Below are 25,970 nucleotides of genomic sequence, written 5' to 3' on the forward strand. Positions count from 1 at the left end.
TTTGCAAAATATAGTGTCTGTGTTATATTATTATTAGGACTTCATACTGTAAAGTGTATGTGTAGCTCTATGAGCTTGTAAAAGCTTCCTGACTGCTTCAGAACATCATTATCTGTGCGTCTTTGTCAAGCTAGTTCAGTGGGTTCATTTTGAGCACAAATAGCATATTGCCCCTCTTTCTACGTGTGCCCCTTTCCCTCTGTCCGTCCTTGAATTCACATTACTTTCCTTCATTCTCTGCGACCTTTACGGTGGTTGTCTTTGATTGCACTCGTGTGTGTGTGTGTGTGTGTGTGTGTGTGTGTGTGTGTGTGTGTGTGTGTGTGTGTGTGTGTGTGAGAGAGAGAGATTGAGATAGAGTGAGAGAGAGTGGTAGCAACCCATCTGGTGTTGTAAGCCATTAGCCACTGAGTGGGATTATCTTACCCTAAAAGACTTCATCAATCATATCAGCTCCACTCACTGCCACACATTGTGTGTGTGTGTGTGTGTGTGTGTGTGTGTGTGTGTGTGTGTGTGTGTGTGTGTGTGTGTGTGTGTGTGTGTGGGTTCGATGTGCATAATGTAAAAAGGTCTGAAAGGATTACATGGAGGAGGTTGAGGTCTAATACAGTATGTGAATTACGTCCATCTGCATCAGTACTGCAGTGGTAGTCCGGGGTAACAGTCTCATCCTGCATTAGTATTACAGTGGTAGCCATGGTAACAGTTCAGCAGGAGTACTACAGTGGTAGTTTTGCATGGCACAAATGTTGTGCTAACGGTCCCATATAAATATTACAGCTGTAGTAGGCCTACTCTTGCAGAACTGGTATCATGGCTACCGCTGTAGAAGTACTACATTGGAAGTAACTGGTAACAATTCTGTTTTATCATCACAGCTGTAACCATGGTAACAGTCCAGCAGGAGTACTACAGTGGTGGTTTTGCAGGTAGAAATGCATGGCACAAATATCCAGAACCACAGCCATATATATATATATATATATATATATTTATATTTATATTTATATTTATATATATATATATTTATATTTATATTATATTATATTATATTGATGCAACTTTTAGGGATGCACCAATCTGACTTTTTCAGTCCAGATACTGATACCAGGGTTTTTGGTTATTGGCTGATACTGAGTACCGATTCGATACCAGTGTTTGATGTATATTCATCAGAATTAACAGGTATTACAATTCAAGCGTAAACCTTTCTAATGCTGCAACTAATTGGTGAAAAATTGAACAGGAATTAAAATTCCAATATAAAACAATACAACTTCATAAAATGACAACAAAATGTAAACATGAAATCACAATTAAGTCACAAACTCAGTAGTAAGTAGCAGGTGTGAAATACATGTTTGTTGTTAGCTCCCTCAGCTATGCGGTCTACCGGCGTGCTGCTGCTGACACATGACGTAGTATGTGCAATCAGACGTAACCATAGAATTGAATTGCTATAGCTATATATCAGCTGAATGAGTCAGTACTGGCTCAATAGGGCGTCAGTAGCTCAGTCCGATGGGACTTGGCTTGGGAATCGGCTCAAGTCTTCGGGTCAGTTCAACTCCCATACGGACTAGGTACGGAGTGTGGACTGGTAGCTGGAGAGATGCCAGTTCACCTCCTGGGCACTGCCGAGGTGCCATTGAGCAAAGCATCAAACCCCTATAGTAACTGCTAGGGGCGGACCCATCATTCTGACATCTCTCATACGCTTGTGTGTGTGTGTGTGTGTGTGTGTGTGTGTGTGTGTGTGTGTGTGTGTGTGTGTGTGTGTGTCAATCAAGAAAAAGTAACAACAGAATAAAAACCCAAGGAATTCCCCCAAAGGGGACAAATAAAGTACATTTTTATTATTATTATTAATATTATTATTATTATTATTATTATCCAATATCAGTATTAGATCGGTGCATAGAAAATTTCCTACTGATTGACTGAAAAAAATGGCTTGATGAATGAAAGCTAAATCTGCATATGCCTAACTAATGCAGTACTGTTTGCTGAAATAATCCATGACATAATGATTAATCTGCTGAAGTATTTTTAGTCAGTACATTTCTCAGCAGGTGAGCCAATGGCAGATTAATGTTGCATCCTGTTGGGGAAAGATACCGACTATGAGCTTTGTGATGCTGATAAAAGAGAAGCTGCAATACCTGTACCCCGAAGCTTGGTGTGTGTGTGTGTGTGTGTGTGTGTGTGTGTGTGTGTGTGTGTGTGTGTGTGTGTGTGTGTGTGTGTGTGTTAGTGTTTGTGTGTGAAGGAAATGAAAGATTGAGAAAGAGAAATTGGAGCGAGAAAAAGAGCAGGTGGAGGGAGAGAAGGAAAAAAAAGAGAAAGGGATGAAGGTGGGGGGGGGGGTGTTGTCTTCTTCCTGCCAGAGGGTGCCACAGAAATGACTTTCCAGAAATAACACCACACGCAGACATACGCAAATAAACACAGAGACTGAGCCGACACGCTTGTGTCTATAAATGTGTAGGAATGTATTTCTATAATGTTCCAGCTGTGAGTCGTGTGACTTAAATCTCTAAGTTGTAGATGGAGAGCCCGGCTGTAGACGGCTGAAAATATCTGTGTACGACATGATGAGAGGAGGAGGAGGAAATCAAATATTTATGCCGAAGCAGCGAGATGCAGGGATGGAGGGAAGGAGAGAGAGAAAGACGGAGAGAATCAGAGAGAGGTTTTCTGTCTGCAGCTGATTTTTCTCTGCCTTCTCTCTTGGTACTCTGCCATCACAGTAATTCATCTAATGAGATGAAACGAGTCCAATTGGAATGAATTGATACAGTAGGACTTGTGACATAAGGAAGACAGTAAATGTTGTTTGTGGTGCTTTGGCACTGCTGGCACAGATTATGCACATTGCTCTGAATGGAAAAGCAGGGAAGAAGAGGAGATGTAGTGGAGGAACTGATACAAAGATAAGAGAAATTCTACTTTAGTTAGTTACTAAACTTCACTGTTCGTGAAATGTGGGGGGAATAATCATGGTTGTAAGTACAATACATCCAACTAAAGCAGGGATGCACCGATTTATCGGCCAAACATCCGTATTGGCCGATATTCACCTTGTTCACTGCCATCAGCCTATCGGCACATGTCATGGCAGGGGCCGATGTTCATCTGTATCTGATGTGTATCTCTTGTGCTTGTTGATGATGCCTGTCAGTCCAACGAGGGGTGACATGGCAGCACCCAGAAAGCCTACATTACAGTGGGAACATCCTCCATGCCGTGCAGCCCGTGCAGCAGTCCGTCCCCCATCCAGTCCTGGGTGAGCAGAGTGCAGCAGCACGTCGGGCTGCCGCATCGTAGTTCCGCGGCTCCGCCGTTGCTCCGTCCAGCCCGGACAGCAGAGACAGTGAAGCCCGAGGCTGCACCAGCAGAGCAGAGCTCTCCATTCGCTACCCGGCAGCATTCTGCCGCTACTAGTCAACTAGTTAAAGTGCTAAAAAGGTCGACAAACATACTAGGGTGGCCGTTAATACTGTATATGGGAGGACGGCCGAGCAAAGTCAATGTGTGACGTCATTTTAACAGCAGAGTAACTGGATCCAACTGGTGCTCAGTAATGTAACGTTAGTTCTTCATGGTTTTCTACTGAAACTTGATTTGATGCTGTCGGATTGGTTCAAACCAAGTGGATCTGGGGAGTCGTGTGTAAGATAATCAAATGCAAATCCCCAAAACATTCACCAGAAATAAAGAATCCAGAGTTCAATAAAAAAAAACACCACTTTTCAGAGATTTTAGCAATAAGTAACAAAAGATAGAAATTCAGTTTGCTCAGTTCAGTTTTTTACCCCATGAGTGAATCCTCTTCTCGAACATAAAGGATCTCTGCATCTCTGGAGCTGTTGCTGCATGGCGCTGTTGTGTGTGTGTGTAAACTCCGACACAGAGAGCAGAGGACAGAAGCAGCCACAGTTGGCGATTGGCAGCTGTTAATTTCGGACCCTGCAGGCATCGTATGGTACCTTCAGTACTGTAGAAAACGAGTACCGTCACGTTTTTAGAATTTTGGCATCGACTTGGTACCGAAGTATCGGTTCTCGTGACATCCCTACATTGCACCTATACTTTATGAAGGTAATGAAATAATAACACGGAGGCTCCGTAGTCTGCACCAAGACAGCAACAACTTTATTGCTCCAAACTTGTCAACAACTGCGCATCACCGCTTCACCGCTTCACCGCTTCCGTTCCACCCTTCACAATAAACTCCCCGGACACGTACACTGGATCACTGCTTACTAGAGGGAACTAAAGTCATTCAGAAATCAATAAAATAACTTACACTTGTTTACAATTTGCTATACGCCGAGCTAGCGTGCTGTGCTTGTGTAAACATAGCGGCGGTGGTTGACAGACTGCGGACAGAGCAGACTGAAATATTGCTTTTCTACATGTTTAACAGTTACATCATGTTTATGCTTGTTGAACTGAAGTAACAAGTTGTCGTCAACTCGACTTCACCGTGGCCTCTCTGATCAGCTGTTTTCCGACTTTGCTGTGTGTGTGTGTGTGTGTGTGTGTGTGTGTGTGTGTAGAGCTCCAAAGCCCAGTCACAGAGCTGGGAGGGGCTTCAGCGTGATAATAAATACTACTACTACTTTAATAACTGGTTTCGGTAACCATCCCTAAATATAAAGATCTTTCTTATTTATTGCATTTCACGTATAGTCTTTTGTGACGTGTTTATCGTGCATGTTCATATCGCGATGATGATGAAAATGTGATTAATCAGACAGCACTAATGTAGATATAGTAGAAAATGCTTCTATAGGTAAAAGTACCATACCAAATCACAATCAATGTTAAAGATGGATTTTGAATTGATTAATGCGGTATTGTCTGTAGCCGTGACAGCAGCATTTTCATGTTCAGTGGACTCACTTGCCTAACGCCCATAACACACACACACACACACACACACACACACACTTGTCAGGTGCCATGCTCGAATCCAACCTGCCAAACTTTCAGTGCCATAGCAGCAGAAGAATTGTAATTCAGTTTACAGTAACAAGATAATGTTGTTTAAGGACCCGAATCATTGAAATAATTTTGTCTTTGACACCACTTTGTTCTTAATTAACTTCACAGTCAAGCTACAAATGAGAACTCTTATGTGGCTTGTTTATTGATGAAACACTCAAGAGTACAGTACAACAAGTTGAGTACAGTAAGGTACCACAGGCTTCATCAGTATGTTTAAGCTTGTGATTTGTGTAGAAGAACGGTGGGTTAATGATTAAATGGCACACAGTACTGTACATCCTTTACCCTTTCTATAGTCATGGTTTGGGATGGCTTGGTTTAAAATCACAATCAAATGGCATTTTAAGATCTACATTTGCTTAAAGGAACAGTGTGTAGCATTTCGGGGGATCTATTAGCAGAAATTGAATATAATATTGATATTTACGTTTTCTTTAGTGTATAATAATAATAGTAATATAATAATAATATAGTCTTGCAAAGGGAGGAGTGAGCAGAGGGGTTGCCACCAAATCCTACACACGGCACCTTTAATGTGTTACCTGTTTAACTGTTAAACTGTACTGTAGCACAATGAAACACAGTGAAGGGCCTTTATAGAAGTACGTGAACCAACGTGGAGAAAAATACAATTTGATCTGTTGAACGGAAGCGTTCTATTGTATTTTGCAGTTGTTGTGAGTCGGTGGTACAGTAGGGGTTAATACTCCACCCTCTCAGCGTGAAGTGTGTTCTTTGTCTCATGTCGTGCCCTCTCTGTCTCTTTCCATTGTACACCCGCCCATTGTAGACCTGTACTGGATTCAGCCATATGGCAGCCTATTGGGCTCCAGATGGTGGGTACTACAGAGTGAGGGCACTGTTACACACCAACACACACACACACACACACACACACACACACACACACAAACACACGCACATGCACAAGCTTATGACAGTTGCAGATCACAGACACATGATGCTTTTGGGACAGATATGGGACAGACAAACACAGAGGCAGATGATTACATGATAATATCCCAATCATATTTTGTGAATGATCATCTATTAGTTTGTCATCCATTGTTTCAGTCACTAAAGCACACATTTCAGATAGAGGTCAGACAGTCGGTGCTCAAACTCGTCAGTAAAGTGGTTAGGCAGTGCATAATCCAGCCGGTAGTTTCTACTTGACAGTTATTTATTGTTCTCAGTGTATGCAGGGAAGAATGGCCTTCAGATCAATAAACTGAGACCCAGCAGTTAAAACATAGAAGCATTTCATTATGTTTACTTTAATATTCTTTGAGCTTATGAAATACAGATCTTTATTGACATTATGAATATATATTATCAAAGCTTTTCGGGTCCTCAGTGCATAAATATACAACTGAATGTGGCTTTACACACACGCAAAAACATGCACCTTCTAACAGAATTACGCAGACACACACATGCCTACATGTATAAAATGGGATCTAATCGTATTTTACTATTTAAACATACAGTATCAAGTTTCACATAAAACACACCATGAACCAGCTTGTGTTGGCAGACTATAGGACCCATGGAAAGATGCATACAATAGATATGCTCTACCTTATAGGTCCATGGACTGAATGATGCTCATTTTATAGTCTGTACTAGGGATGCACCGATACCACTTTTTTCAGACCGAGTACAAGAACAAGTACTTACATTTGGGTACTCGCCGATACCGAGTACCGACACGAGTACTTCTCTGTGTCAAAACACCCTCGTTAACAGCCAGCTGGAGGGTGTGAGCGACACACGGCAGGCTGGGAAGTACCACATACAAGGCGGTGCGCCGCCACCGGCTCTAGTTCGGCTTGGAAAGGCTCGGGGCGAAGGTGCTTCCCGGGGCTGTAGCCAAAGTGCTCGCTGCGCCCTCTCTCCCCGCCGGGTAGATACGGGGCCCCCTGCTCCCGGTGCGACTGTCAACCGGGGTGGACTGTCCTTAGTGTTACCCCAACCGCGTCGTGCCCCCAGGGCGAGGCTCGGCCCACGTAAAAGGCGCCAGGGGTCTGCGGCGATGTCTGCAACCCACCCGACCCCTCTTGAAACACGGATCAAGGAGTCTAACGCACGCGCGAGTCAGAGGGTGCAAGCAAAACCCCGTGACGCAATGAAAGTGAGAGCCGGCCGGCGCGCGCCGGCTGAGGTGCAATCCCGGCACCGCGGGGTCGGGTGCACCACCGGCCCGTCTCGGGGAGGTTGAGCGTGCACCGTCGGGGAGGTGGAGCGTGAGCGCGTGCGATAGGACCTGAAATTGGTGACAAGAGGTTAACGTCATGCTGCCGTAAAGTGGTATCGGTGCCGTTGTATCGGAGCCGTTTTGCGAGTACAAGTGCGAATATATGAGCACAGTATCGGATACGATACCCAATACTGGTATCGGTATCGGTTCATCCCTAGTCTATACTCTCCATAACATAGTATAGCAATCATTGTATTCAATCAACCATTACTTGCAACATTTAAAGTAACAATCCATCCATTAGCTATATACCCGCTTATCCTTTTAGAGGGTCGCGGGTGGCTGGATCCGATCCTATTTGACAAGATAGACCTGAACAGGTCGCCAGTCAATCACAGGACTGACTCTCCACATGCGTCTGTCTCGAGTGACCACTTGTGATTGGATCTCACTTCCCCGCTCTATATGCAAATAAGTGGGTAGTATTACACACGGCTAATACAGCAGACGTTGCGACGTAATATTACATGAATGTCAGTAGTAATATCCTACATATTTGTGAATTCTGGTACCTTTGATTAACCTAAAAATGTAAGGTTACTGTGTAACGGCGGTCCCCGTGATCTCAGTACCCTCCGACACCACTGCACGGAGCACAAAACAGGGGGTTGAGGGCGGGCAGGCGGACGGGGCAGGTGTCAGATCTGTGCAGAGCACCAGAACAAAAACATGACACATCACCGACAGTATTATTATTAATATCCAAAACACACTCTCAGGGGTTTCTGTGACTTGAGAAATGCAGCAGCAGCAGCAGGCAGCAATGCACATCCCGTGCCTATAGTCTGATATAGATAAGATATATTTTAATATGTTGCTATTTCCTATATTGAAAATACATTTGTACGGCCAGGATACTGTAGTGCACAGAAGCTGCTGTGCATCATACGCGGACAGTTTACAGAATATTTTTGGTTTGGATGTCGCCTTCGTTTTGTATGATTCTGACTAGACCAGAAATTTAGGAACATAACAGTCAAACAATACGGTAGGATTTACATGAGATTATAATGTTAATCAGATTTTGTGTGTATCCACTGCATTAAAGGACAGGGTCTGTCTCACATTTTGGGGAGGGAGAAAGCCTGCAATATCGTTCTATCCATCTACAGTGTGTGTGTGTGTGTGTGTGGGTGTGTGTGTGTGTGTGTGCGTGAGTTTAGAGGGGCTTAGCTGTGTCTGTGCCTTCAGGCTTTAGTCTGGCCCTTTCTGCTGAGGTTCTGTCTCTGTTCTGTCTGCCTCGTCAGGAAACTCTCTCCATTTAGAGTGTGTGTGTGTGTGCATGTATGTGATGTGTGTGTATTAGTGTGTGTATTAGTGTGTTTACTCTTACATTCATGTTGCTCTCTGGTGGTCGATACTGCTTCTCAGAGAGTGACCTAATGAACACACATGCAGTGAGAGAAACGGTGTGTGTGACAGACGGAAAAGAAAGAATGTAGTATGAGGAATGCAGCAGGTCAGGTATTTGTCTCCAGCAGAGAGGCTGCCCTCACTTTGTTTTGCTCTCCTGCTTTTTCCAACTAAATAAAAAAGCCCAGTGTGTGAGTTGGCAATTCATTTGTGTGTGTGAATGCTTTTTCATGCTCTTTCTCATTTATCGTGTTCAACAAACTGTGGAGAGATGAGAAACAACCAGTTTGATTGGTGTGTCTGTATTTTGAGTGAGCATTACTGCCATGTCTGAGTGACAGTGAGGTGTTATTACCTGAACTACTGACACTGTTTGCTGTTACCTTTGTGTGCTAAGCTCTCTTATGACCTACAGTTAATTCAGCTGTGTGACTCCACTTCTAGACTACAACTCTGTGTATAAAAAAAGACACAGTTGGATATGTGCTCCTTTGATAATAATAATAATAATAATAAATTCAACTTATATAGCGCTTTTCAGGAACTCAAAGACGCTTAACAATATAAACGGGAAGAAGTATGAGACAAACGACACACACGGGGGCACACTCATACACATAGACAGACAAATGGGTAAGGGTGGGGGGGCTAGGAGTAGGCAGAGGAGAAGAGATGGGTCTTGAGGCAGGACTGAAATAGAGGGAATCAGAGTCTCTGATGTCTTGTGGGAGGGAGTTCCAAAGCCTGGGAGCTGCCCTGGAGGATGCTCTGTCCCCAAAGCTACAAAGGTTGGACTTGGGGGTGGAGAGGAGACCAGCTGAGGTGGATCTGAGGGACCGTGAGGGTTGGTCGGGGGAGAGGAGGTCAGAGACACCCCTAGATGCCCAGGATATATGTTGAAAACGGTACATAATTTAGAGGCGAGCTCGGAGGAATCCTGGATGTTCCCTGTCTCACAGCTTTCTGTTTAATTTAAAGGCTAAATGAACACTGACTCACAAGAGGCAACAGCTCCTTCAGTGCCCTTCGTGTGCTGAAACTAAGCATTCCTGCACTTTTGGTCACACCCCGATCAGTGACATCACGGCAGGTATCCTCCCTCAGCTGGCACAGGCAGATTTTATTCAAATAGTTTGCTAACAAGCTGACAAGGAGGCTGCCAGGTTGCTTTGTTGGGCTCAGGATTCATAGCAACTTAGGAAAACAACAGACAGATGTCTGAGAGGTAGAGGGCGCAGTTAACATTTCATTAGTACAATGATGATAGACACAAATAATTGAAAAATAGTTGAAGCCAATAAAATGTTGGCTTCAATCCGACACTATTTCAGTCAGAATCTTTCTGTATTTCATGTTGCAAGAGTTTTAAGGTATATGCTCCTTCCTGGCTGTCAAAGAAACAATCCCTATGTGTGGTTTGTCCACTCTTTGTAGGTTTCAACCAGTCTCCAGATGTGTCCCAAGCTTAAGTATGAACTTTGATGATGTGCTAACAAGTGGTGAGATGGTATGCACCGTGTCTGTTTGAATGGTCCGTGGCCTCCGATGTGTATACCTCCTTGATCTTTCTCGATTGATTTAGGAACATGTGGTGGTTGTGATCTTGCTGGCACTGCTTATAGGAAAAGATTAGAAGGATTGACCTTCGCAGAAACCAGTTCCAAAGCATGTGCAAAGATTGTTTTTCACAACAGCAACATAAAGTAAGGTGTGGTTAAGCCACGAGCCTCAGTTATAAAACATCAGCTATCTGGCACGGAGCTTCAGGAAGTTGCTAATCATACCAAGAGTATGATTGAAGACCTGTCACCCAGTCATGTGATGGGCATGGCTCATTGCCTACAGAGAAAGGGAAACATTTGTGATTTATAGCCATTTAATGGGTTTGTCCATTCTGCATATTTTCAGCAATTAGTGGGTATGGTCTTGATAGTCCCGTGTCCCCATAAAAATCAGCTTTTTAACCCGGTGTGAGTCAAATGTTATTACTTTTACTCAGGGTTTTTGTTGGTGGCCGTGGTGTCTGTCCATGTTTCCTGGAAGATTTGTACAGCTGGGTTTCCACCAAGAACTTCCTGATAATTTTAGTCCCGGAACTACTTTTCAATGAACTAAAAGGTTCCTTCAGCCTCTTGTTGTCTGCGTTTCTATGCGGTTCGTTTGGGCAGTTGTGAACACAGTAACTGTACTGGTGTGGACCAAAACAACCGGTCCAAGACTGCATGCAAGAGGTGGTCTCGGACCATTTCCAAGCACACCAAAACGCAGGCTTCCTGTGCCGGCATTTGTTGAGATGGACACAGGTAAAAGACCGATGTGTGCTTGATGTCTGGGCCAAGAGAACATAGAGAATATGCAAAATAAAGTCCACAAAAGTAGTGGCATTTATAAAGTCATTGGAGATAAACTGGAGGAGAAGGGATTCATGCACACAGTAGTTCAGTTCTGAGTCAAAGTGAAAAAACTTCAAAGTGTAACAATATATAAAAATCTGCGAGTCCCTGTTTAGAAGTGACAGCTCAAGACAAAAAAAAGATAAATTTGCTCCTTCCCTTGCTCCTGCAGACAGAGTGTTGTAACGCCTGGCAGACACACAGCTGACAACCTGCTAAACTAAACTAAATGTGCGGTGGAGACTTTTACTGGGAAAGTGGCTGCATGTCCGCGACACTACACGCAGCAGCGTGGATGCTAAGTTAACGCTACGGGACGGGTGAACTGAGTACTCCGTTGTCTGTTGTGCTCATACACTGCAGCTGGCGCGAGGCACAAATCTTGTCGGTTAATGACTAATAATCGGTTAACGAGGGTCAGTTATCGGTTAATAAAATTTTTCGAAATTAGCATCCCTATTATGAAGATATTGTGCCAGTAGAGATGGTTCCTGAGCCTCTGAGCAGGACTCAGTCCACAGTATAAATACAGACTGCAGCTGTTATTCATGTGCAGGTGTTTGTTAAACAGGTAACAGGCTACAGAGAGAAAACACTGCTGCTCCACCTGTGAGAAGAACTGTGTTCCTTTATTAGTCTCTACAGCTGTTAGAGCCGACTGACAGCTGATCCAGCTGTGATCAGCTGCCGCCGTCATCAGAAACGGACGTCGCTTCACGTGATGCTTCAGATTGAAAGGACGTCTCATTTCTCTAAAAACATATTTCCTCGTTTCCTCTGTCCTCGCATGATTTCCTTCACAAAGACGCAAGTGAGGGAAACGTGGATGCAATTAAGGGACTTGGGATGTACCCATCACATACCCAACCGTTGTTTTGCTTTTTTTTTTACGGAAATACAACCCATTTAGACGACGGATGTTACAAACTGAAAGAGAAAGAGTCTGCTCCGTACGGAGTCTCAGCTCAGAGAAGCAGGAGTCAGATTCCACACACGGGATGAGAGAGAGTTGACAGACAAGACAATGGCGAAGGATTTGGTTCCGAAGCAAAAATCAAAAGCGTCTATTCGGCAATAGTTTGGATTTAAACCCAAATCTATAAGAGAACCATAATGTTAATGAGGCACTCGCCGTGAGGAGGACGGAGCGTTCACAGCCGGAGTGTGCTGCGGAGCCGTGCCGGGTGGAAACCCTCGGCCCCACATTTACTATATACATGTACAGCCAGATATCAATGGATTATTGGATCACATCTGAGTCACATCTGGAATGGAATAAACCCTTTAAACCTTTCAATCTGACCCCTATCATCCCTTTCAGTTCATCACACAGCAGTGCTTAAAGATGCTCCCGGGGTACAGTAAAGGCTATCACTCATATGGTTCCCTGTTGGTAATAATCCACAGTGTGTCCGTGTCACACACTGATAGAGGCAGCTGATGCCTCATAGAAGGAGACCAAAAAGATTGAGATTAAATCTGCTAGTATTTAATCTTCTTCAGAGTCTAAACCCCTCCACAGCTTGCTCAGACACAAAGGTTTCTAGAAATCGTGTACAATCCTTTGGTATTAATCTTGAATCAATCAGGCAAGTTAGTGGGGCTGCAGTCTTAGTTAAAGTCTCAGCATGGGGAGGGCCGGCACATTCAGTAGGATACACACACTCAGACCGGACAATACAAAAATCATATTCTAATGTTGTTGTGAAAATATGATTAAATGGTTTTACGTGCATCAATTACTAACATACAAGAGTTTAATATGTTTTCCCCTGTCATATTATACATTGAATCCTTTGCCTGAACAAGGCCTTCATTTACCCCTCTAGAGAGGCTTTTATTTGAACCAGGCATCTCTAAGAGGCAAAGTTAACGCGATAATAACACGTTAACGCAAATATATTTCAACACCACTAATTTCTTTAACGCAACTTGCAACTTTTAGGTTGTAGCAGGCTCAGTTTTAAAGCTAGAAAACCTAAGGAATCCATCGGTACCAACCATGTCATACTAGCTTGTCGCGAAGGAGGCTAAATAATGCTCCAAACTTACGCTAAATTTTGGCGAGGAAAAACTGTCATGGCCATTTTTTCTAAGGGGTCCCTCGACCTCTGGCTTCCAGATATATGAATGTAAAATGGGTTCTATGGGTACCCACGAGTCTCCCCTTTACAGACACGCCCACTTTATGCTAATCACATGCAGTTTGGGGCAAGTCATAGTTAAGTCAGCACACTGACACACTGACAGCTGTTGTTGCCTGTTGGGCTGCAGTTTGCCATGTTATGATTTGAGCATATTGTTTTATGCTAAATGCAGTACCTGAGAGGGTTTCTGGACAATATCTGTCATTGTTTTGTGTTGTTAATTGATTTCCAATAATAAATATATATGTACATTTGGATAAAGCAGCATATACTTTAGGTCCACTCCCATGTTGTTAAGAGTATAAAATACTTCACAAATTATGATTAATTACGATTAACTATGGACAATCATGTAATTAATTGTGATTTAATATTTGAATCAATTGACCGCCCTACTAATTTCCCCTGTTTTATAAGCATATTTGATCACATTTTAGTAAGACCTGTTTTCTGATCTGCTCCTGTTTTGATTTGCTGTTGATGCAATCTCAATACTTCCATGATTACCTGTTGCCTTGATACAGTACAATGTACATTTCCACAGTACTAATTGCATCATAAATCAGTCTGCTATTTCGGAATTTCTCTTAACAGAAATACTTTCATACCAGGGCTGCACAGTGATGCAGTGGTTAGCACTATTGCCTCACAGCAGTCCCACAGTCCAAAGACATGCAGGTTAGGTTCATTGTTGACTCTAAATGTCCCGTAGATGTGTTATTGTCTGTCTCCATGTGTCAGTCCTGTGATAGTCTGATGACCTGTCCAGGGTGTACCCCGCCTTCATCCAATGTCAGCTGGGATCAGCTCCCTCAATAGGATAAGCGGTTACAGATAATGGATGGACTTTCGTACTACTACTTTAGTATATACTCACTATGAGTTTAGACTACTGTAACTCACTGTATTCTTGTCTCATCCAACACTACCTCTCCAAACTTCAACTAGTTCAAAATGCTGCAGCAAGATACTACCTGCTGGAGGAGATCAGGCAGGCTAGGCTAATAATAAGCCAACCACCTTACGGTACTGCCAGCTGTGAGCTGTGATCTGTTTTTAAAGTCACGCACCTTGGCGTGTATTATGTATTTGTAAAGCACTCTGTAACTTGTTTTTGAAAAGTGCTATATAAATAAAGGTATTATTATTATTATGATTATTATAAGTATGAGTTCTGGTAATTTTTGATGGGAATTTGTCCTGATTATGCTTATATCAGGACTGTAATAAGCCTTTGGCCTAGATGAAGTTGATCGGATGAGCGGTTCTCCAGATATACCAATAGCACACAGAGGGAGGGAGAGACAGAAATTCCTGGCTTCATAGTGAGATGTAGAATCACTTTTAATTATTGTTGTAGTTCAAGAAGTGTTAGCAGTTGAAGTTTTAGCAGTAATTGTACTTACTAGTGGTGATAAGTGTAGTTGTACTGATGATGAAGTTGTTGAGATTTTAGCAGTAGCCAGTAAAGTGCTTTTAGGAGTTGAAGTAGTGGAATGGAATTAGTAGGAAGAAGTCAGGAACATTCATTCATTCAATAATAATCCATCTTTCTGGTCATGTAATATGTTTTTGGAGAAGTCGTGCTGTCAGCTCATCTTTGATGAAAAATAAATAAAGAAAGAGGAAAGAAGTGTGAAGTGTGAAATTAGAGAATTATGTGGATATATAAATATCCCTTTGCACATACGCCCAGAGTCACGGATCCAGATATGAAATTCGACACAGAGAATAATGTTTTTGGACTGAATTGTGTTAATGTTTCTCCAAACAAAAATGAAGAAAAACAGTGAAATGTTCTGTTCCACTTGATTAGATTATATAGACAAACCTGTGATGGAGCTCTGAAGTATGTGAATAAGCCAGTGGTCCTTTACTCCTCCTCCTCCTCTTCCTCTGTTCTCTCCCACACCGCTCTGTGACTGACTGCCAGGGGTCACCCTGGCAGTGCTGTAGCTTCCCACAACCTCCTGATTCTGATCAGTTCTGTCAAATCTGGATTTCAGTGAAGGTTTTGAAAGTCCACTGCCAGTGTTTCTTTATTTGAATTATTACTGCAACATCTGCATGTTTCAACTACTAAATACTACTTAATTGATTTCCAATAATAAATATATACGTACATTTGCATAAAGCAGCATATTTGCCCACAAATCTCCCTTTAAGGTACATTTTGAACGGATAAAAAATTTGCAATTAATTTGCCATTGATCGCGATTAACTATGGACAATCATGCGATTAATCACGATTAAATATTTTAATCGATTGACATCCCTAATATTTATTATTGGAAATCAATTAACAACACAAAACAATGAGAAATATTGTCCAGAAACCCTCACAGGTACTGCATTTAGCATAAAACAATATGCTCAAATCATAACATGGCAAACTGCAGCCCAACAGACAACAACAGCTGTCAGTGTGTCAGTGTGCTGACTTGACTATGACTTGCCCCAAAACTGCATGTGATTATCATAAAGTGGGCGTGTCTGTAAAGGGGAGACTCGTAGGTACCCATAGAACCCATTTACATTCATATATCTTGGGGTCAGGGGTCAAGGGACCCCTTTGAAAGTGGCCATGCCAGTTTTTAACATTATTTAACTCCCTTTGCGGCAAGCTAGTATGACATAGTTGGTACCAATGGATTCATTAGTTTTTTCTAGTTTCATATGATATCAATATCTTCTTTTAGTTTGGATACTGAGCCTGCTACAACCTCTGAAATATTGATTGGGTTAATGCGTTAAAGAAATTAGTGGCATTAAAGCGATTTAGCGTTAACGTGTTATTATCACGTTAACATTGACAGCCCTAGTAATAATGTATTACATTCTGCACAAAATTGTTATTATGTTAAGCGCTGATTATTACATTTTGAGCTTTTATTACATTTAAATATTACATTATGCACAGTTATTACATTATGACTTGCTACACGTGATCTACCAGGTACACAAGGATGATTTGTATGCCCAAGTTTCTATCACTTGACAGCTAAGTCAGTCATCAGGCCAGATTCCCAGACTGTTATAAACAAACATTCCTTTAAATTGAAAGTAAAATTGGAAATGTTGATTTATTTATTTTTTTAAAGGGTCACAATTTAAATAATGAACTGTTCTCTCCATCCTTATGTGTTTCTTCTTTCAGAGGATGAACCTGTAGTTTTCGCCACCAACTCCCTCCAGAGGCGTAAAAAGGGGCTGGGCTTGACCGGACTGCGCACCACCGGCTCAGGCTCCACCCACTCAAAGAGCAAACCGGGCCTTATGATTGGCCTGCCACAGAACTTCAGACAGATTTCATCCATCATCGATGTGGACATCTTACCTGAGACACACCGGCGTGTACGACTCCACAAGCACGGTACCCACAAACCGCTGGGCTTCTACATCCGTGACGGGGTGAGCGTGCGGGTGACACCGCAGGGCGTAGAGAAGGTGAGAGAAATTATATTATTTCATTCATCTTTGGAAATATTACGTGACATTTAAATGAGGAGGATTAAACATTTGGGGGCACTTTATTTTATGGATCTAATTGGAGAAAAAGTTCTACACATTTTTGGGTTGTCCGTCCCCGTCCCTAATGTCAGAACTGAATTACTGAACTTATTAAAAACTAATGTATAAAAGATCACACCAAAGGGCAGGCACTTAACTATATATACTATAATACTTGGCAGGTGATTGGATGAACCATCTGTCAATCAAACTAACGAACAGTTGCTTCTCTGTGTCGTCTCACACACCTACTGTAAGTCACGCCTGTAGCTGCCAGTAGCTCCTCACAGGACGCTGATTGGTCCGTGTTCTGTCTTGCTGGACACAAACGTGTTACTTGAAGCCTGACAAGATGGATTTTTAGGTGATATGTGATCCCGCGATTCTCGCGTGTCATCAAGGTAATCTCTGAGCAGTGGAAGGGTATAAACTCTCACAGTCGGCACCGTCATTGTGAAATGGAAGCTCAAAAAAGATTCGACGTAGAGCAGGCCATCCAGACAAAAATAATAACTGGGTAAGAAGGTCAGGGTGACCAAGAAATGATCCATCTCTCAAACAGAGTTCCACTGCCTTTGCTGCCTTTACTGGGTACAATCTCAATCAATAATCAATAATGATCAGTAAGGCCAGCCAGGCCAAGTTATTGCTGCACCTCTCAGTAAGCAGAATTCTCTGTAGAGGTTCCCACCATACCTGACCAAGTATCATAGTGAGGGTGGCCCAGTGTCATTACTGTTACCGTTAACTCTAACAGTAACGCTAATGGCCCAGTGTCATTACTGTTACCGTTAACTCTAACAGTAACGCTAATGGCCCAGTGTCATTACTGTTACCGTTAACGCTAACAGTAATGGTAATGATTGTGAGGGTGGCCCAGTGTCATTACTGTTACCGTTAACGCTAAGAGTAACGCTAATGGCCCAGTGTCATTACTGTTATCAGTAACGCTAACAGTAAAGCTAATGATTATGAGGGTGGCCCAGTGTCATTACTGCTCATTTAATTTAGAGGAATAATGTGTTTATTCTTCTCCACACAGTGTATGTTCATATAATATATTAATTTCTAAGTAATGAGTCCGTAACAATACTTTTGATAGAATTTTAGTGGCATGATAATTGATTATTTAATTTTGACTTGAAGTCTTTAAAAGAGACTCGACTGATGTGAAAATGCTAAATCCACTAGCCTGTTTGGTTTATTGGACAGTGCATACAGTATTAGTTATTTATTAAATATCAACAAAGAATACAGTATTTAAATGAATATGTAATACAAGTTATCAGAATTTGGTGTAGATGTATAGATGTAATATTAATTTTTCCTTCTCCGTCCTCCACTCTGTAGGTCCCCGGGGTTTTCATATCTCGTCTGGTACGTGGTGGGCTAGCAGAAAGCACGGGGCTGCTGGGAGTTAATGACGAGATCCTCGAGGTCAACGGCATCGATGTAGCAGGAAAATCTTTGGATCAGGTAAATTCAGTGTCCAAAGTTAACCCTCTTGGAGACCTGCCCAGGATTTAAGAGGATTCTTTTTTCTTTTTTTTTCGCAGGGTTACAAAAAGCTGATCTTTTATTGTGAAACCAGCCCAGCATTATATACAGTAATACGGTGTTTTTAATTCTGGGCTTTTTCTCACTGTTATTAATTACTTTAAACTCAAACTAAAACACGTTTTGTTCCATCTCAATTCAACAGATCAATCTGCAGCATTGATCCAAAACTGATTTGATGATGACCCCAATAAAGGGATACAGACGTAGGCAAAGTTGTTGGTAACGTTCCGTTAAAGAGAGAAAAACCCACAATGGTCACTGAAATAACTTGAAACTGACAAAAGTAATAATAAATAAAAATGTACTGAAAATGAACTAATGAAAATCAGCTGTTGCTTTTGAATTGTGGTTCAACAGAATCATTTTAAAAAACAAACTGATGAAACTGGCCTAGACAAAAATGATGGTACCCCTAGAAAAGATGTAAAATAATGTGACCATAGGGACATGTTAAACTAAGGTGTGTCCTGTAATTAGCATCACAGGTGTCTTCAAACTTGTAATCAGTCAGTCTGCCTATTTAAAGGGTGAAAAGTAGTCACTGTGCTGTTTGGTATCATGGTGTGTACCACACTGAACATGGACCACAGAAAGCTAAGGAGAGAGTTGTCTCAGGAGATCAGAAAGAACATTATAGACCTTCATGTTAAAGGTAAAGGCTATAAGACCATCTCCAAGCAGCTTGACGTTCCTGTGACTACAGCTGCACATATTATTCAGAAGTTTAAGGTCCATGGGACTGTAGCCAACCTCCCTGGACGTGGCCGCAAGAGGAAAATTGATGACATATTGAAGAGACGGATAATACGAATGGTAACCAAAGAGCCCAGAACAACTTCCAAAGAGATTAGAGGTGAACTCCAAGGTCAAGGTACATCAGTGTCAGATCGCACCATCCGTCACTGTTTGAGCCAAAGTGGACTTAATGGAAGATGACCGAGGAGGACACCAAATCATAAAAAAGCGAGACTGGAATTTTCCAAAATGCATATTGACAAGCCACAAAGCTTCTGGGAGAATGTCCTTTGGACAGATGAGACAAAACTGGAGCTTTTTGGCAAGTCACATCAGCTCTAGGTTCACAGACGCAAAAATGAAGCATCCAAAGAAAAGAACACTGTACCTAATGTGAAACATGGAGGAGGCTCGGTTATGTTATGGGGCTGCTTTGTTGCATCTGGCACAGGGTGTCTTGAATCTGTGCAGGTGCAATGAAATCTCAAGACTATCAAGGCATTCTGGAGCGAAATGTGCTGCCCAGTGTCAGAAAGCTTGGTCTCAGTTGCAGGTCATGGGTCCTCAAACAGGATAATGACCCAAAACACAGCTAAAAACACCCAAGAATGGCTAAGAACAAAACATTGGACTATTCTGAAGTGGCCTTCTATGAGCCCGGATCTAAATCCTATTGAACATCTGTGGAAGGAGCTGAAACATGCAGTCTGGAGAAGGCACCCTTCAAACCTGAGACAGCTGGAGCAGTTTGCTCACGAGGAGTGGGCCAACATACCTGTCGACAGGTGCAGAAGTCTCATTGAGAGTTACAGAAATCACTCGATTGCAGTGATTGCCTCAAAAGGTTGTGCAACAAAATATTAAGTTAATGTTACCATCATTTTTGTCTAGGCCAGTTTCATTAGTTTGTTTTTTTAAATGATTCTGCTGAACCATAATTCAAAAACAATATCTGATTTTCATTAGTTAATTTTCAGTGAATTTTTATTTATTATTACTTTTGTCAGTTTCAAGTTATTTCAGTGACCATTGTGGGTTTTTCTCTCTTTAACGGAACGTTACCAACAACTTTGCCTATGTCTGTATATATTGTATAACACAGCTAAGACCACATGTATTTTACCTGTAATTTACAAAATGTAATTTTACTGGATTGATGTGCAAATCTTAGATTTTTTACATAAAATGATTGAAGGTGCAGTAATGTTTACCTTGAGACAGACAAACTAATATAAATACCTTTTGTAGGGCCTTTTGCCTCGGAGCTTTGGAGCCATGTCTGATTTTTCATATCAGTTACAGCAGTCTGATGAAATAAATGAAACGGGTGGAAACTAGTGAAGATCCAACACGGCATAAAATTATGCAGTTACAAGCACACTTTGATCGCAATGATATCTGAATATTAGTGTGCTGTGATCTCGATGGAGTATCAAACGAGGAGAAAAGAGCAGCAGGAAGTAAAAGATGTCGTTCTAATTTCAGATTTAAAAGAGAAGGAACTGTGAGTCATGTGACTTTGTTGGGGCAATAAACAAATCCTTGAAGTGTTTTTTTGTTTTACTCATCCTTCAGAGCTAAGACCGTCTATCTGTCATTTCAGGTTACAGACATGATGGTGGCCAACAGCCACAACCTCATAGTGACCGTCAAACCGGCTAACCAGAGGAACAACGTGGTGCATCGTGGGAGTAAAATGTCAATGGGCAACTCTGGCTCTGTGGGCTCAGCCGGATCTACCGGCTCCGCTCTGTCACATGACTCCCCAAGCCCCGCCTCTCAGAGCAACCCCATTACTGCGAGGTAAGACATGGACAGGACCCCTGAAGCTACTGAGTAAAAAAGTACTCTAAGCTGTATGTCTAACATTTTAATGAACGTTCCGTGGGCGGGGTTTAGACGGAGCTCCTGAGGCGATGCTACTTTCAAATTATGCTAGCTTTCTAACATCGGCGACCCTATCTTTAAGAGACACATACTGTATTTCCCAAGTAGAGCAAAGACTGAGTGAATATTAGACTTATATACAACAGGTGTTCAAGTAATAAACAAACTGTTCTATAATCATTACATGCCCTGTCTGTTTGTCGTTACCACAGCAACAGCATTGCCGAAGGCGACAGCGATGACGACGACGACGACGGCGACCTCATTCTGGAGAACGACTGCCTGACGCCCTACGAATCCCACCGGGTAACCAACAGTAACGACACTAACCTCAACAGAGACTCACCTAGCAACAGGCCGCACAACTCCACTGTGGTTAGGCCCCTCCCGCAGAGCGTCTCGTTGCCCAATAGCGTCGGAGCGTCCCTGAGCGACAGCTCCATGATGATGATGTCCAATCACAACGGAAACCCCGCCCACACATCAAGTAGCAGTCAAGAGAGCATGAGAGAGGACGGAAACATAATATCACTGTAACCACGACAACACTGTAATAGTCAGGACTATGGGAGGTTACAACCACAGAGTGCTGTAACCACGACAACTACAGATGGCTGTGCTCTCCGTCAGCCAGACAACAGACTCAGCAGCACCCTTTCTTTGAAAGGTTGATCCACTGCTCGTTTCTCTGACAGCACCGCAGAGATGCAGCTTCTTGCCCCCTGGCCAGCCCAGACGGATCATGGGTTTTCACAATCTATAGGCAGAACAACACTGACTTTTTATATGTCTGCCACATGTGGCTGAGGTAATGTATAGAGCTGTCAGGTTCAAAACAACAATTTAAAGTCGCCCACGGGAAATGATTTAAATGCCATAATGTATTAACGGATCGATGTAGACTTATAGAGAGCAGCAAGATTGAGAGATGCTTGTGAATGCCTCTGTAAAAGCCATAAGTCAGTTTGATGTCAACATGTTAAAGACATCATCTCTTTTTCCAAAATTTGCTTGTGAGGTACTACAAAACCTTCAGTTGCATCAATCAGAAGCATCACTACTAACTGCAGGATGACTGACTTTGCTCACTACAACAAGACGGTGAAAGAACAATATGAAGTAAAACATTAAGGGCTCTATTTTCTTGGCAGCACAACGACCAGCGCAAGCAGCAGTCTTGACAGTTTGCCGTTTTCCTGACTTTGCCCCGCGTCTGTTTCTAAAGCAAACTCACTCCGCTGCCAATCTGGGGATTTCCATCAATGAGAGCAAAGTAAATACTTGAAGCAAATGCACAGCATTAATGGAATCTTTTAAAATATGTAACTAACTACTACTTGCTTTTCAACCAGTAGATGCCGATAAATTCAATTGTAAAAATTAAAGCTGCAAGCAGCGATGAACGCAAATCTTCACGCACGCCGGTCCACGTGGCCAGGCACAATGAAACAGGAACGCTGCTCGGTGCAGTGATGCCTCCCACAAGTGTCTGTGACAAACGGTTCATGGGTTTTTTTCACGATTTATGGTAAATTTTCACACCTTTTTTTTCCCTTTTCGTTATATCAGCCTGTTTCTGTACAATAGAGCTACCCCGACTGTCGCTTCCCGGCGGAAGAGAGCGGTCTGTGCTCGCGACACAGCGCAGTTTGAGCTCGTGTTTAAGCTGCGCTCGCCACAGCGTGCGGCGCCCAAAGTTGGGCTTTGCTCGATGCAGCGAAAAGCCGTCGTGGCGTAGCGCTAGCCGTTAGAAATAACGTGTTTCAGAGCGCAGTGGTGGCGTTGTGTCTGAAAGGACCTTGGGTGAGTGAGAGAAGGAGAGAGAAATGGAGAGAACTAAGAGAAAGAAATACTCAAGCAGGAGCAAAAATAAATAAAAACAGTCAAATCTTTAAAAGTTTAACATGAAAGTGCTGTTGCAGTGTACTAATTATTTTATTTTCACTCTTTTAAAGTCACCAGAATGCAGGAAACAAAGTCTCTGAAACTCTAATTTTCGCTTTGGTTTAGAAATCCTCCCTTTTTTTAAGGTCTCAAGGTTGGCAAGTATGAGTGTAGGGGCGGGGCTATGAATCTATATTAGCTTGTAAATGTCCCTCTAAAGCCCTGCAGACAAGGCATTAGGACACACGTTGATAAATCTGCACTTTGAGAAGCGTCACAGCTGTTTCAGAGCTACGAGAGCAGTGACGTGATTGGCCGAGAGCGTATTTATTCATCGCCACACCCTCTAGTCTATATTCCACTTCAGCCAGCCCGTTAACTCTTTGCGTCGCCGCACACACGTGAACCAAAACAAGCAGGTGAAGACGCCAACGCAGTCTGCGTGCCCAAGACCTACTACAGCTTTGCTCTGGTTGTTGCACTAGCGACATGAAAATAGTGCCCTTATTGTATTATAAATCACACAACCACCAGAATCTATTCAAGACAGATTAAACTGACAGAAGTGAGACGAAAGGGATTCAGTGATATTTGCAATACTTTTTAAAAATTTTCTGTTTCAATTTAGATTTTTTTTTTTTTTTCACTAAATCAGTTATCATACAATAATCATGATTCATCTCATTGGTTTGATTCATTTTTATATAGGTATTTTTTAAAGTGTATAAATAAAAGAAATGGGACGTAACACATTACTTTAAAAAGGGTGGTCAGTTCTACAATATTGTTAGGCTAAGATATATATATTTTCCTGTCTGGCATTACAAATATGGAAACACAATTACTGTGAATCACATATATCATTATTCTGATTTTTGTTTAATTATTTTATCAATTTAGAAAATAGGATGGGGAGGAGATGGAAAGGTGTGTTGAATGGGTGACATAGTGACTTATTTTTCATGATTTTCACACTAAATTTGAAGAATTAAAGAAGCAGAGACGTCAGCCAAACAAACTCGAATCACACACACATGCACACAAAAACACTATCAACCGTCAGGGAGCAGGGGTCAAAAAAAGGAAGTTCCTGTCATGTTTGAACAGACTGTGCAGCACGAGTGTTATTATACTCTTATCTGGGTCATATGAACGTGTGTGTGTGTGTGTGTGTGTGTGTGTGTGTGTGAGGCCATGTCTATGTAGTAGGAGCTCTGGGGGTATTGCCTTACAGTCAGAAATGCTGGCCGACTCAGTCACACACTGCACTCTTTCTTTACTGTCCTCCCTGTCTCACGTTCTGCTTCCAATTACTCCAGAATATTTTCCCTCCGACTGTCAAACTGAATCAATGTCACAATTTAATGTTTACAAAATAATATCAGCTATATGATGTACAAATGATCATAAATCTTCTCTGTCAACAACTTGGCCGTGGGTTATGTCAGCTTGCTTACAACTACAGTTGTATGCTTTTGGTATATTCATTCAGAAATCAGAAATAAAAGGCATAATAATACCCTGATAGAAATATTACACAGAGCTCCGTAGTCTGCTTGTGTTTAGTGGAGATGCTCTTTCAGTGCCATGTTGGTCTCACCCTGCTCAGAGCAGTACCTGCAGTGCCCTGGGGGAAGGTAGAAGACTGTTTTGTTTCTGTCTTGAGAGTGAGTCAAGCCGTGTTTCCATTCACATATCTTATATATTTAAGTATCACATTTGAGAAGCTGTATGGTAACGGCAAAATTCAATAAAAATGTCCTCAATTGCGCAAAAAAAGTTTTTACCGTCGCCTGAGGTGTCTTTGTCAAAAAAGAGTTGATGCACTAAATGGGATACGGGAACACCTCTGTTGAATAATTTCTGACGTAGCGAACATTTGACTCACGTGACTGATCAGCTGTTTCTGCTGTCGGCGTCTTCTCGGGTATTCCCATAACACGCGGATGCTTGTCTTCGTCTCCAGACAGCATGAAACATGACCAATACTAGCTGACATGAAAGAACAATTCAAACTTGTCCAATTGAAACAAATTCCTGAAACCCTCTCCATTTTTTTTTTTGGTTAGATGGCCAAATCGACTTTTTGTTTCCGGTTTGCAACCTCTACTTCTTTTTCTACTCGGTTTACTGGCGGATTACAGCCATGCATAGCCTGTAGCGCCAACTTCTGACCAAACCAGTTGATGGAAATGCTCCTGATTCACATTTATTTTTTGCAACATTTCCAAAAGTTCGCTTAAAAGTTGCGTGACAATTGAATGGAAACACGGCTACTGAAGCCAATTAATAAAGACCTGAGACTTTTCACTGGTTAAAAACAACTGTTACGGTAACTTGTTGTCATTTCAGAGTAGCATTTTCACTTTCAAGTACACACTAACTAACCAGTTATTCAAACAGGTCTGGTGTCGTGCTCTCTGGCGGTTTCTTCTAGTTCGAGAAACAATTGACCACTCAGAGGTTTGTAGGAGGGATTACAATTGTGTACATCTATGAAACATACTGACAGGAAAATGGCAACAAAAATGATGACAAGCATCGAAGAGATGAGGACTAGTCCAACTCCTGTTGGACCCATTCGTCTCAAATGAGGCATCTGTCACAGTTTAATTCCTGGTTGAGGTACATTCCCCCTTATTTCACAGCTAAACCATAAAATAGACGTCGATCACCAAATTAAAGGTTTGGTTGGGCAGTGTATTTTCCTGTAGCAGACATTGTTTCCAGTCCTATACCCCACTAATGGCCCTGATCAGAAGGTAATACTCTCTGTCTGTCTGGCTGAACATGATGCTTGTTAAGATGCTAACTAGCAAACAGATGGAGGCATTTTGAGGAAAGCATGAGGAGTGCTTGATTTATCAGCCTGGATATATTTTGTCAAAGTTTGATGTTGACAACTCTGCACACACACACACACAGTTAAATTTTTTTTTTTTCATTTAATGTATGTTACTGTAAAATATAAATGTAAGATTATGAAACAAGATTTTCATTACCTGGGAGAAGATTTTATGTAAGAGAACATTTTATAATATGTGTAAAATATGGAGAGTATTTTTCTTATTCTTGTACTGTTAAATAGTGTATATGAGAGGAGACGGGGGGACTGAGATGGACAGTGTGTGTGGCAGGTCGCTGCTGAATGTGTTAACATGCACACAGTGTTCTGTTTGTGTGTAGCAGATGTGGTTCTACTAGCATAATTAAAGATGAACGATG

General features: G+C 42.1%; 1 protein-coding gene and 1 long non-coding RNA gene across 3 annotated transcripts in view; both read left to right on the plus strand.

Moving 5' to 3' along the window:
- The window catches only part of pard6a (par-6 family cell polarity regulator alpha), a 37,199-nt gene extending 14,965 nt beyond the window's left edge, over window positions 1-22,234 (plus strand). For both annotated transcript variants that reach the window (XM_074631566.1, XM_074631565.1), the window contains 4 exons: window positions 16,327-16,616; window positions 18,030-18,155; window positions 20,578-20,777; window positions 21,074-22,234. In XM_074631566.1, coding sequence (XP_074487667.1) covers window positions 16,327-16,616; window positions 18,030-18,155; window positions 20,578-20,777; window positions 21,074-21,398 — 941 coding nt within the window. In that variant the 3' untranslated portion in view covers window positions 21,399-22,234. The remainder of the gene's footprint in view (window positions 1-16,326; window positions 16,617-18,029; window positions 18,156-20,577; window positions 20,778-21,073) is intronic.
- Window positions 22,235-22,270: 36 nt separating this feature from the next.
- On the plus strand, window positions 22,271-24,527 carry LOC141765532 (uncharacterized). Its single transcript, XR_012593526.1, has 2 exons — window positions 22,271-22,362; window positions 22,703-24,527. It is a non-coding gene; the product is annotated as an uncharacterized LOC141765532 (long non-coding RNA).
- The last annotated feature ends 1,443 nt before the right edge of the window (window positions 24,528-25,970 follow it).

This window comes from Sebastes fasciatus, chromosome 4 (genome assembly GCF_043250625.1).
Source record: "Sebastes fasciatus isolate fSebFas1 chromosome 4, fSebFas1.pri, whole genome shotgun sequence".
In the NCBI taxonomy this organism is placed as follows: Eukaryota; Metazoa; Chordata; class Actinopteri; order Perciformes; family Sebastidae; genus Sebastes; species Sebastes fasciatus.